The sequence below is a fragment of the Poecilia mexicana genome, unplaced genomic scaffold (genome assembly GCF_051168715.1).
Source record: "Poecilia mexicana isolate PSO_F unplaced genomic scaffold, ASM5116871v1 scaffold_20, whole genome shotgun sequence".
Lineage (NCBI taxonomy): Eukaryota > Metazoa > Chordata > Actinopteri > Cyprinodontiformes > Poeciliidae > Poecilia > Poecilia mexicana.
In genome coordinates, this window is record NW_028263389.1 from 12,605,363 (window position 1) to 12,618,101 (window position 12,739).

The 12,739-nt window shown below is 38.3% G+C and overlaps 1 protein-coding gene across 1 annotated transcript in view; it reads right to left on the reverse strand.

Annotated features, from left to right (window-relative positions):
- The window catches only part of arfgef1 (ARF guanine nucleotide exchange factor 1), a 52,145-nt gene that overhangs the window by 32,144 nt on the left and 7,262 nt on the right, over positions 1 to 12,739 (reverse strand). The window contains exon 2 of the mRNA XM_088001475.1: positions 2,699 to 2,729. Within this exon, the coding sequence (XP_087857601.1) occupies positions 2,699 to 2,729 (31 nt within the window). The remainder of the gene's footprint in view (positions 1 to 2,698; positions 2,730 to 12,739) is intronic.

Sequence of the window (12,739 nt, forward strand, 5' to 3'; positions counted from 1 at the left end):
CTGTTGATTAATACTTTTCCTCGCTGTGGCTCGGTGAATATTGTGCCATCTTCAGATAAAGCTGATGTTCAAGTTTCAATTCTTTGTGCCAGCCTAAGATGCCTGGCTGCTGACTGTGCATTTTCCTTTGCTTACCCAGCTTGTTTTAAGTGAATAAATGAAAGAATCCTTCCAGTTTGGGACTTTTAGAGTCACAAGAGAAAAAGTGTAAAATAAACTTCAATTGTGACTCTAGCGATCTGAGAGGAAATCTCCTTGCTGGACAATTTTCACATTTCAGAAACATACATCATCTGATAGGAGACAGATTATTTAACATATTGTGAGGTGTAACAACAGGTAATAAGAAAGCATCTAGAAGCTAAATAAGCTGCTGAAGCAAGAGAGCTAATTAGTTATCCTGTGATACCAATGCAACTTCATTGGAAATAAAGTTGCATTTGCTTTGTGAATGCATGTTTTTAGATTTTTCAATGAAATTACTGGAATGTAACATTTGTTCCTTAAATTCAACAATGATGGGGTTGCATATATTTTTTGCAACTGAATTTGTTTTTTGGTGTTTTGGATGTACAAAGTTTCAGACTTATTGCCAGTCTACATCACCTTCCCCTCGTATTAGTATGCAGTATTAGTATGCATCATCTCCAATTTTCCTGGAAGAAAGAGATGTAGAACAGCTGTTTTTATAATGTGAAGCAGCTGTTTGACATTAAAACAGCTGCTTCTTTCCCCACAGAATAATTTCCCTAATTCTAATATTATTTGCATTTTAGTTTATTCCATGTGTTTTTATAGATTTATTTTAAGTAAATGCATTCATTACTATATTTGAAATAGTTTTGCAGCTTGTCGTTTTAGTCCGTCTTACTTGGACATTTACGGTTTCTGATGGTTCGTTTTATTTTTCTTCATATTCTTTGAGAAAAGTGCTGTGTAAACCTTATTAATACCCCCACAATGCAAGGAGAAACACATTTTAAACTTCTGTACATCAGTAAACAGCAAACTGCTTCATAGACATACAGTGAGTAATTTTATCTCCCGTTGAAGAACAAAGTCAGGCTCTCTCTGTGAGTTAATTCAAGCAGCTGTGATCAGTGGTCTGGCTCCTGCAGGTCAGAGCAGCTGTATGGCGAGGATATTTAAACGTTGAGAAGCTTTCTATAACGAGAGCAGTAAGACCAGACCAACCTTACTCTGGCTTCCCAGCAACAGCGATCTATAATCCCATTTAAGAGCACCAAGATTGGAAGCGTTTACTTTTTGGACTGAAAACTATCTGGTCTGTTGCGTCATCTGGTTTCACTATAGACAGGCAAAGAAAACTCAAGGGTGAGCTTCAGTGCTTTTTTATTGACAAAATATTTTTTTTCTTGAAACCAGGTGAGTTATTTTTTTTTCTGTCAAAAACAAGAAGAGTCATGCATGCAATTAGCATAAAGGGCCATGCTGTGAAACCGGTGGACTGCAGGCTGGTGAGACGAGCAGACAGACCGACAAATTAACCAGCTAATATGAGCTTGTTGTATTTGTACTCGAGCAGAATGTAAATAATATTCTACACTAAGCACCTGAAAAATTTCATAAAATTCAGTGTTATTCAATATTTTGTCCTAAACTATATATAAAAGTTATTGTTACATTATTAACTATAATAATTTTGCAGGTTTGGGTACAAATCATATTTTAGTTTTAAATCTTTGTGTAAAGACAGGTATACTATAAAAACATGCTTTTTTAAAATTTTATTTGCAACCAATAACTTGTAGATTGAGGATATTAAGCAAATGTAATTTAATTCTGTACCCAACACTTCCTTATTGAAGGTCTGAGTAATGACAGTGGTGTTTTGAACCATATTAGTGAAAAATTCAGTGAAAGGAAAAAGTGTGGCAAAAACAGAGCACAAGCAAAAGCAATAACAGAAACTTTATTTGAGCTTAAAATAATCAATAATTCATAGAAATACACATGTAACTTATCATCCTATGTGTAGTGAAACTACATACCAGAGTTTTCCTTTTTAAATTTAATTGCTTTGAATAAAATTGATTTGATATTCCAATTTATTTAGATCCAATTCTATACGTCAAAAAGAAATACACTTGAACCAGCTGGACTGAGGCCAAAAGCAGCAGCTTTTCTGCAAACGGGGCGAGGAGACTCCACATGTTTACTCCATCAGACTTTAGCTGTGAAAATTTGGTGAAACCTGGAGGATTAGTGAATGACACGAAGCGTACTGGGGACAAAATCAAGGGAGAGATAGTGTGTCAGAAGTGGGAAAAAAAATTAAAGGTTGGAAAAAAAAAGAAAAGACTTGGCAGGGAGAGAAGAAGATGTGGGGGCTGCATTACATTCCATAGTCGATGTTACTTAGCAATTCCTTTCAGGAGCAAAGCACAAATAAGTACAGGCCAAAAAAAAAAACCCATCAGCAATAGGCGGGGGTTCATAAAGGAAACTAATAATGACCAAACAAAGGGGTTATTGGGGAAAAAAGCCCAGAGAAAAGAACCAAATCAGTGGGGGCAGAGCAACAAATGGCTGGTCACACACACACACAGCATTATGATCCCCTCTACAAGCCTGAACAATGAAGAACAGCAACAGAGAGGCTTGCAAATGAGCCATGAATGCAGCACCTAATCAAGCACAAATAAACAGAAAATCCATCAAATGACCAATGACTTACCTTAATTTCTCTGATTCCGCCTTAATTTCCTCTGAAAGAGAAGAAAAGAAAAAGTAGAACTAAATCATTTTTGCAATAAAAGGTAGCTTTTTTTGTAAAACAGAAACTTTCTCTGAGGTAAAACGATAGAAAAACCACATTGTGATGCAGACATTAAAGTCAGTAAACGCCATTTAGCTGTCAAGACGTCTCATTTACAACACAACAGGCAGAACCCGTTCTCTCCCCCCAGAACCTTGATAATATATCGCCTCAGTAGCTGCACAGTGCCAAAAATACAATCATTATTCACTCTGCATCATGTCTGAGAGATGGGCCAACATTGTGTTTATTTCACAGATCTTCAGGCAGCAAAGCAATTGAATGAAGTCACCGAAAACTGTGAAAACGGATATAGAAGAGCAGAAAGCCACGCAAGGGGAAGGATGAGAGAGGGGGAAAGAGACAAAAATAGAAAGCTGATTGGTACTAGACATTAAAGGGGCCTTCAGCGATGGAGTGTTTAAAAGCACAGATACAATTGGCAGCGTTCTCACAGAATTGCACCTGCCTGCGGTTGCCGGGAAAACCTCGGTCACAATTATTTCACCGCTGCAAGGCTAAGAGTCTTCTCAGAGGGCTCCATTTAGAGACAATATTTTAGCTTTTAACATCCTGTGGAAATAAATTAAACATTTTTTTTTTTTTACAGCAATTAACTTTGTGTTTGTGGGTCAGCCACGAATAGAAGAGGTTGGGATCTGGAGCCGTACCAAATTCATTACATGCAGTCATAACGTGGACCGAGACATGGACTGAATCGAAATGAGACTCTTGGGTCTGATTTCTTCTTTTTTTGTTTTGCATTGTTATGCATGTTCTTTACAATATCCAAAATAACATAGATTAAATCAGTAAAGTGACTAAATAATCTATGTGAATCTCGGATGTGATCTCGGGATGAAATTTCATAAGAAATGTATTTATATTCATAAGTAAGCAGCAACTCAAAAAGTCAGGATGTTTGTGCGTATAAAGTTCTTAAAGGAGGCCTTCACCTTTAACAAAATCTGTCCAAATCTTTTTATACGAATCATTCTCTTATGGAGGCGATAAATAATGAAACAGGTAAATGTGAATGTATGAGATTTAAAACATTTGACTGATCAATCTGAGAATATTTTTACCCTGAACATTTACTGCTGCAGGAGTAAAAGGAAGCTTTGGAACCGAAACGAATGACTTCCTCTACAGCTGACAAACTAATCGAGTCAGTGTTTACGAGGCTTAGTGGAGACAAGAGCAGTGAGATGAGAGGTAGAAAATGTGCAGATGAAGAGATTTAGAATCGGATGTGCTAAATCCCAACAGGAACAAAAACAACCATTTTTTGGACTTCATAATGTTGTTTCCTGTTGAACACTTGCTCAGGCTAAATATACAAATGAAGCCAAAAGTGTCAGGTAAAAGGCTCAAGCATTTGATTGTCCAGTGGTCTAAGAAAGGTGATGAAGCATGGAGTGAAACTAAAATACATGCCAAGTTACAATTATGAGTCAAAATAAAACAAAACAAAAAAAGATTATAGCAGTTTTTTTGGCCCTCAAGACTTGTTTGCTTATTTCCCGTAAGCAAACAACTTAATTTGTTCACTTCAGTGTTTCAACTACTGCATGCAACATTCATTTTTGCATATGCGTCTTGTAAAATAAACATGTTTCCATCACGTCTTACTACCGTTGATGCGAGGAGTGGCAATATTGAAATGCGAAGTTCATCCTACAAGTCAAGGTAGATGGAGTTGCTCCCAGTGGAAAATAAGAAATCTGGCGCAATTTCTGCTCATTTTTCCGAGTGGGGAGTTGTAATTTCTCAGTTTCTAACACGGCATTTGAAGGAAACCACATTCCCAAAAGTACACACACTGTATCCGACATATACCTGATGCCTTATGCCATCTTTCTTACTTTAGCTCGAGTACCACTTCAACAGGAAACTTTTTAGAGCTCCATGACGGACGAATGAAGCCGTTAAACCTTGAATCTTCCCATTAGTGTGTAGCTTTCCCATTTCACCCTGACTTTGACCCAGATTCCAACATTAGATGATGGTGATGCATTAAATGAGTGCAAACGTCAGCAGGGCAAACGCCCTTTTACTAGGGAGCAATTTTAGGCTTTCCCTCGATCACCCGGGGGCGACTCCATGTGGAGAGCTCCCTTTCCTGAGCTGCACTACAACTTCGAAAGACGGGGCTTGTATTAAGCAGCAGTGTCCACGCAATCCTCGCTGGCCACAGTTAATCCGGACACTTCAGCGTGAGCCCATATGCCTTTAGGTTGTCATCTAAATACAGCACTAAAGCTGCCTCATGCTGTCTCTGCTCTGTTGTTCAGTGAATGCAATTTCCAGGCGAGGGAGCGGTAGTGAAGGGGGAGAAAAGAAGAGATGGTAATTGCTGGGAAAACTAGAAAATGATCACATATTTCAGTCCAGCGTAGAGTATTAACAGTCCGCCGATGGGGAAAGAAAACGCTTCCTGAATTTCAGAAATGAGTCATCTCAATCAGCAAGATTGGCATGGAAACCTTCCCCACTTCTAGCCACATATATAACTGAATCAGCTTATTATATCATAACCTCAGTGGCAGATAGATGTATTAAAGCCAACAAGCCAGCAAGCTTCCCTCAGAAACTAAACAAAGTCTGATGATATACGAGCCTGAGACTTCAGGAGGGCCGGTGAAAAATACATGAGATGATCTACACCTCAGCCTGGAGTCGGCTTGGACAAAATATCCAATTGTCGAGATTACAGAGGACAGGTGTAATATAGCGTTTAACTGGGAAAAAAAGGAATGAAAAACGCAAGATAAGAAGATTATCAGTTGCATGCCTTTGTTAAGATGAGTGAATATTAGACGGCTAACAATACCGAGTAATAAAAGCATGACAACCTCCAAGTTTAAACAGACGACTGGGATGCGAGTATAACGCCTAAACATCTCATACAAAGAGGGGGAAAAACAACAACATCACACTCTTCCTCTCAACCTGATGGGTTTCTACCCTGCCCTGTCTGATATGCGTTTCATTAGGGACTTATGAATGATCCCCCTCAACCAAGCTTACTGTGAGCTACAAACAAAAGCTGATCAGGGTCTTAGATATCAACAGCACAAACGCACAGTCAGCCTCTTGGCATGCAAATACACACCTGTAATAGATAAAGGTGATGAATTAGCAGGAAAATTGAGCCAGAGGTTAGAAGCTGGATTGAAGGAGAATCAGTGGTTAAATTCTAAAGGCAGACATTACTTAAGACTAGTAAATGAACTTCTGCTCCTGGATTCACATTTTAAACCATTCATACTTGGATGCTGGTGCCAGTGAGGGTATGCAAACAAGATTTTGAAGAAATGGTGGGCATTAATATTCATGGAGTCTTCCTCAAACAAGTCAACACACTTCTAAAACACATAGCGCCTGGCAAGTGTTTGGTTACGTTACAACAATAAATTTCCATTCATTTCAAATTTTCTGAAGTAAAGACAAAACAATGCTACATTTAAAAGAAACCGTCGGCCTGTCTGTCACAAGCTAACGGCTAATGCACAGACTGCTGGGCTCTTGTGTTTTATTGGTGAGCAACAGATAAGGGCTGAACGACTTCAGAAAATATGCAACTCTTGTACCGTTGTTGAAAATTGTCCTGTCGATTCTGATCAGTTTACATTTTTCAGACTCTTTATTCACCATCAGACAGTGGTAAAGAAAAACCGTCACTGTTAGCATCCCAGTCACTAGAGATCTACATCAGGTATGGACAAATATGCCACTGATATGCAGAGCGAGAATGCATAAAACTTGGAATATTGTAAACATCCAAATATTGCAGCCTAATATTTCTTTGCATGCACTGATATTACAGCAGAAATTATGATTTATAGTATTATGTGGCTCTAGAATAGCCCAAAACTGCAGTTTTAAATCGTGGATTGGAAGCTAGACAATATAGCCCTCTAAAAGCCAGATAGGTGTGGCATGCATTTATATTCAACCACGTTACCCCTAAATAAAGTCCAATGCAACTATATAAAGATTATGCCTTTATATAAGAAGGCGTCGTCTTCTCATATAAAGACGATGATGTCCTGATGAGATGAGACTCAAACTGAACTTTTTGGAAGATGTGCAAAACATTGTGTGCTCCAAAAAATGACACAACCTCAACCTGGCAAACTGGTAAAATTTAACAGGAGCTGATGCTGGAAGAAAATGTAACAGAGGCTGGAGAACTTGAGACTCAGGTGGAGTATTCATGTTTGATGAGACAAGACTTTAAGTACACAGCCAGAGCTGTAAAATCTAAAATCTCAATAAAGCTGAAGTTGCAGAAGTTTCTAGTTGCAAATATGACAACGTGAACACGTTCCACAGTTATTGATACTTTTGCAAAGAATTGTTAAGAGTACATAATTTGCACAAATGGTTTTGGTTACACCTTTTGTTAAGCAACGCCACTTCCAATACAAGAAGAAAGGCAGACAGCTTTCGTCATGCATCACATCAAAGTGCTCAGAGTGTCCCGCTGCAGCCAAGAGCAGTTTAAAGACTTACTCTGGTCTCCCTGCTCCTAAGCCCCACCCAGCCGGAGCGCTGTGACAAAGCATTCTTCAGCCCTCAGCAGCAGCAGCAGCAGCAAAGAAACCTGCAGGGAGTGTCTGCCATGGCTACAACTCCAAATAACCACTGACGCTTGATTTACTGGCCCTACACACTCCTCGGGCGTGCTTGGGTTCACGGAATGTGTTGTGTAACATCAGATTATTCAAATGTAATCCCAGCTGTCATTTCAGATGACTGCATGCAGCATCCAGGTTCTGTTTGTATAAAACAGATGGAGATGGAAGTTTAAACTTAAATTGGTTTGTGAAGTTTGGAGCCAAGATGAGAGATTTTAAAAACTGTTCCAAAACTAAACGTAATCGGTTGCTGGTGGAAGGAGCTTTCAGCAGGTGGTGCGAAATGAAAAAAGTGAAGAAACACAAAGTTATTAAAATATATATGTCCTGTTTGAAATAAAGAACTGAACCAGGAGCTGGCTCAGCTTGATGTCATGCAAATTTAAAGTTTGTCATCTTTTCTCCTGTAAGCAAATCTATAGCTGTGACCCTAATCTCCTGTTTAAAAAGTCTTAGACGTCCTTGCTGGTTTAATAGCTATAAATAAAAAAAAAACACTTTTGAAGATGCTAATATTTATAGTTTAAAGCTACACATTTTACTGCAGACACAAGCAGAAAGCTGTGAATATTTCGGCCAACAAACGGCACCACACGTTAATTGTGCCTGTACCAAGACTTTACAACTACGCAGCAAAGGATTTTCAAAGAGGTTTTATTTTACTTTAACAACAACCATGGCTCACTCTGGCTAACATAGAGTAAGTTAATGTTTAACTGGACATTTGGGGTTATCGGACTGGTCAGGTTTGTCTTTACTTGTTACTTTCTTATCAGATATTTTGGTCAATGGGTGTTGTAGCTTAGAGTCAGCCAGAATAACAATACAAGCAGCTGAACTGAGAAAAAAAAAAAATCTCAGTCTTAAAAATAAAAGTCTTCAAGAAAACATGATATGCTTTGAATTTCCTCCCTGTGGCCCTAAAAGCAAAGCAGTTTAAATGCGGGGTGCAGTGTGTGTTCAGGCTGCGGGACATTTGAAGAGGACATTTGTCAAAACACAGAAGCTGTGTGTCCATTTGCTTCTGCGTCATAATGCTAGAAAAATTAAGTATGCATGGGGTGATTTGAGGTTCTGAAGCATGGGCTCCGTTGCTCACCCTTTATCTGGTTGTGCAGAACACACTCAGTCCCACAACAGACAAACAATGGCTTTCTGTGGATAACCCGAAGCCATTTACTTAATGAGCTTTAATGTTCTTTGTGTGTGGTTTGGAAGAGGAAGCTGCAGAAACATGAAAGTATTGGATAAAAATTAGAGCCTCGCCGATCACAGATTTCGTATAGCTCCACTTGTCTGCACCAATTATAGAGATTATTCTAAAATGTTAGAATAACTTTAAAGGCACACTTTTTAAAAAAAAAACAACAACTTTGTTTTCTTTAATTGATAACATAGGTTTATTGAAAAAATATATATTCATAAAAACCATCTCAAAATTTTCATTGCCTGAAAACCTCCAGATGTTGAAGGCAGTAAATAATATTTATTTATAAATATTTATAATATAAAAAATAACTTGTGATTGATTATCAAATCAATAATTCCGGAGCAGCTTTTTTGTTGTGACTATATTTAGATTAGATTATTAATTATCTGACCAGTTGGGGCATCCTGGCATAGAGCATTAAAACATATTTCCCAGATGGTCAGTTGATATTTTTGTGTAAAAAAAAAAAAAAAAAAAAAAACAAGACTGTGACCGAGCCATAAGCAAAAAACTGAAATGCATGACAATGACTTTAGCACAACATTCAGAGGGAAAGCATGTAAAAAAGATACTTTAAAGACAAAATCTGATTTATTTCAACATATTTTAGACCCATGTAAAATGTTTTTTTTAATACAGCAGCACACATACCAAGATAGGAGACAGTGTGACAGCAGCTTTACAATTACAACAAGAAGCAGTTGCTAAAACCAGAGTAGAGATAAATAAATGTTTCTCATAGGAGTAGTTTGCGGCTCTGAGCATCTACTTGCACAGATTTTCAACATTTCAAACAGGAAATTAAGTCCTTCTTAACAATATTGACACCTTCCTATAAAGCAATGATGAGTTGACAAATTTCTGCATTTTCATGCTGGAACAAATGTCAAAAGCTCTCCTGACCGTCAGTAATTTTTTTTTTTTTTTTTTTTAAAGAAAACAGGCAATACGTTTTGTATCAACAATGGGCATTCAGGTCATAGTTCAAGGCTATCCTCCATTCACAAAACAGCTGTAAACTCGAGATGAATCAGATTTATTTTTTTTTAAATCCTGAATATGATTTTTGAACCACAATTTATAAAACTGACCGAAGGTTGTTAGGTGAGATTACGAGACATTCATTACAAGGACTCAAGAAAACCAGGTGAGGTACACCTGGTTTAGCTCATCTATTCCAATTAGTTGTTTAATGGAGAGACTTTAGGATAAATGAACTTGACTACTAAAACATTCAATTCCAAAAGTCCCAGATTAGACATTGAGAATGTAAGTGGAACGCTTTTTTTCTGCTTTATAGTTAGAAAACTAAGACATGAAGAGAGCTTGATGATTTGATACGAACCGTAACTGTGTGTGCAGCATGCACAGCCGTGCAGTGACAAGCCACACTCACCAGGACACAGAGTCTTGCTGCCTTGAGCTGTTGGATGAACACTAACTCAATAACCAGATGTTGTGCCAACAACACATCCATCACACTGCATCGCTGCCACGACGCGCATTCTGCAAGAGCACAAATACAAGAAGCTCTCCTGAGAGCTTTACCATTTCATCACTTACGTTACAACTGAGGATGCATGGGGACGTTTAGCTGGCAAGAGGCAGCCAGATAAACAGAATCCTCCCTGGAGATGCTCCTCAACACATAACAGCTCGCAGAGAGAGGACGACGAGTTCAGACAGAGTGAGGACAGTAAAAGAGAGATGGAGACAAGCCGCAGGCTGCCCTCCAAAAAAAAAAACAAAAAAAAAAACCTGGTTATGGACCTGTTCTATTACTCTGATCTTTGCTCATGAGAAAAACAAGCCTGTCTTCCCATATTTCAAAACATGCAGCCGAATGTCTTGCTTGGTCAAAGAATAGTGATTCATGTTCAGTTTTTCTAACCCTAGGAAGTCAGTTTAGCATACAATACTGTTTACTGATTCAAACAGAAATGCTACAAAATAAAAAAAAAGTGCATTTCCATCCATGGCACATAATGTGGTCAATACTTTGTTGAGGCTACTTCTTGCATGAAGTAATGCATCACTGCAGCATGGTATGGTATTGGTCTCTTAGCATTGCAGGAAGGTGCCAAAGTCCTGCTGGAAAATGAATTTAACATCTCCATTAAGCTTGTCAGTAGATGGTGGACGGTTGTGCCAACTCTGGACTTCATAAAACTCAAACTTCACACTGGACCTCAAGAAGAAACTTGGATTTACAATCCTCTCAAAGCTGCAGCCATCCCTGTTGTTTGTGCATCTTCCTTACATCAGAAAGATAGTCGAGCAAAAGACAACAATTGTAAACGGGGCAAAATAAGTAAGTAATAAGGACCGAGTTTTTCCTCAATTATATTTTGAATATAAAATTTCTACTAGATACCTGCAACAACCAAAGTAATTGACAAATGGAGAGAAATCAAACTAATTATTTGAGAAATCTAGACATAGGTAAAAAAAAATAAATAATCAAATGTTACTACTGAACATTTGAAGACATGGGTGTATAAAAGTTGTAGAAGGTCAAGAAACAAGCTGAAATCTGTCAGTGTTAAGAAAGCTTTCCTTGCTGCTGTGTGCAAATTAAGTTTATAGCATATAAGAAGCCTTACTGCTGAAAACATATCAACAGTAGCGGTTAAAGCTAAGAAGAGATGCATCGCCACCAACATCGCCATCGGCCGATATTAATCGTTTTTTGACATATCAGCGTCAATTAAAAAAATAAACCTGGGATGATGTAAAGCGATATTCATTTTCATCTTGTTACATGTTATATGTTCAGTACTTATTTTACAAGCTGTCGATGTGACATGAATAACTAACAAAATTGTCTTCTTAAGAGTCAAAAAGCAAAGATTTATGTCCCTGCTATATTTCATTTGCACAAACTGTAAAAATGTTTTCATCAGCCAAGAGCTTTTGAAAACATTTAACTGCGATGTACACAGATACTCTAATAAAGGCCACACCGAGCCTCTTCATTTAGCTTTTCTGAAGAAGCGCTCCAGGGTGTACCCACCTCCACTCTGTAACACATAAATATACAGCAGCTGCAATTACAGAGAGCTTGATTAAAATCCGACCCGAGACTTTTCCATTGTCCAGGATGAAAGGAAAGGTTGCACAACTCTAATTAAATTTGGTGTGGAAGAAGGAAGTGGTGTCAAAAGGTTGTCCGGGCTGACTAATCGCTTGTGCACTAGTGTAATGTGTGTGTATCTGAATGTGTGTGTGTGCGCGTCCCACCAATCCACCACCCTCACTCACGCTTGTATAAGCCTCCGTCTAATCACTAGTCTCACTCCTGTGGCTGCATCAAGGCTTTCACTTTAAAGCCAAAAAGTCCCCAAAGCACTTCGCCTCCACATGGCCTTGATTACTCAGCTGTTGGTTTTGTTACTGAAATCAATTCAGTTTAATGATTTCATTCTGGTCAAATAATTTAGCACTTTCTGCTCAAATGTTACGACCTACCCTTTCAGCCCTGTGAAAGGGAGCCATTACACTCGCTGCACCAGCTGGAGACAAATAGCCAATGGAATGAAAATACAAACAGTGTTTGCTGTTAAATACGCCCTCCTCGACTTCAGCCAAAATAACCTTGTTTAATCCAAAACAGCTCCCAAACTCCCATCATTTGGATCATCTCTGGCAAGACAAATATTTGCATACACTGTATAGAAAGACGCAAATCTATTTTCTCTTGTCCAACAATAAATCAGGTAAACTTTTTTTTTTTTTATTATCCCAATTAGGATTAAAATATTTTCTGTCTGACAAATGGCAGCGTAAAATTCCGGCCCATTCCTCCTGACAGAACTGGTGCAACTGGGACAAGTCTGGTTTCTTGCAGACTTCTTCAGCTCTGCCCACAACGTTTCTATCAGAATGAGATCAGAGCTTTGTGTTGGCCACTCAAGAGGCACTGACTTTATTGTCCATAAGCCACTTTGTAACCACTTAGGCAGTAACCTTCGGCTCACTGTCTGTTTGGAAGAACCATTTGTTACCAAGCTTTAACTTCCTGGCTGATGTAGTTTCTTCAATAACTAAACTTTGTGTTTTCACAGGTAGACTAAAAGTTTTGTTTGTTTGATGTGTAATCAGTGCTGA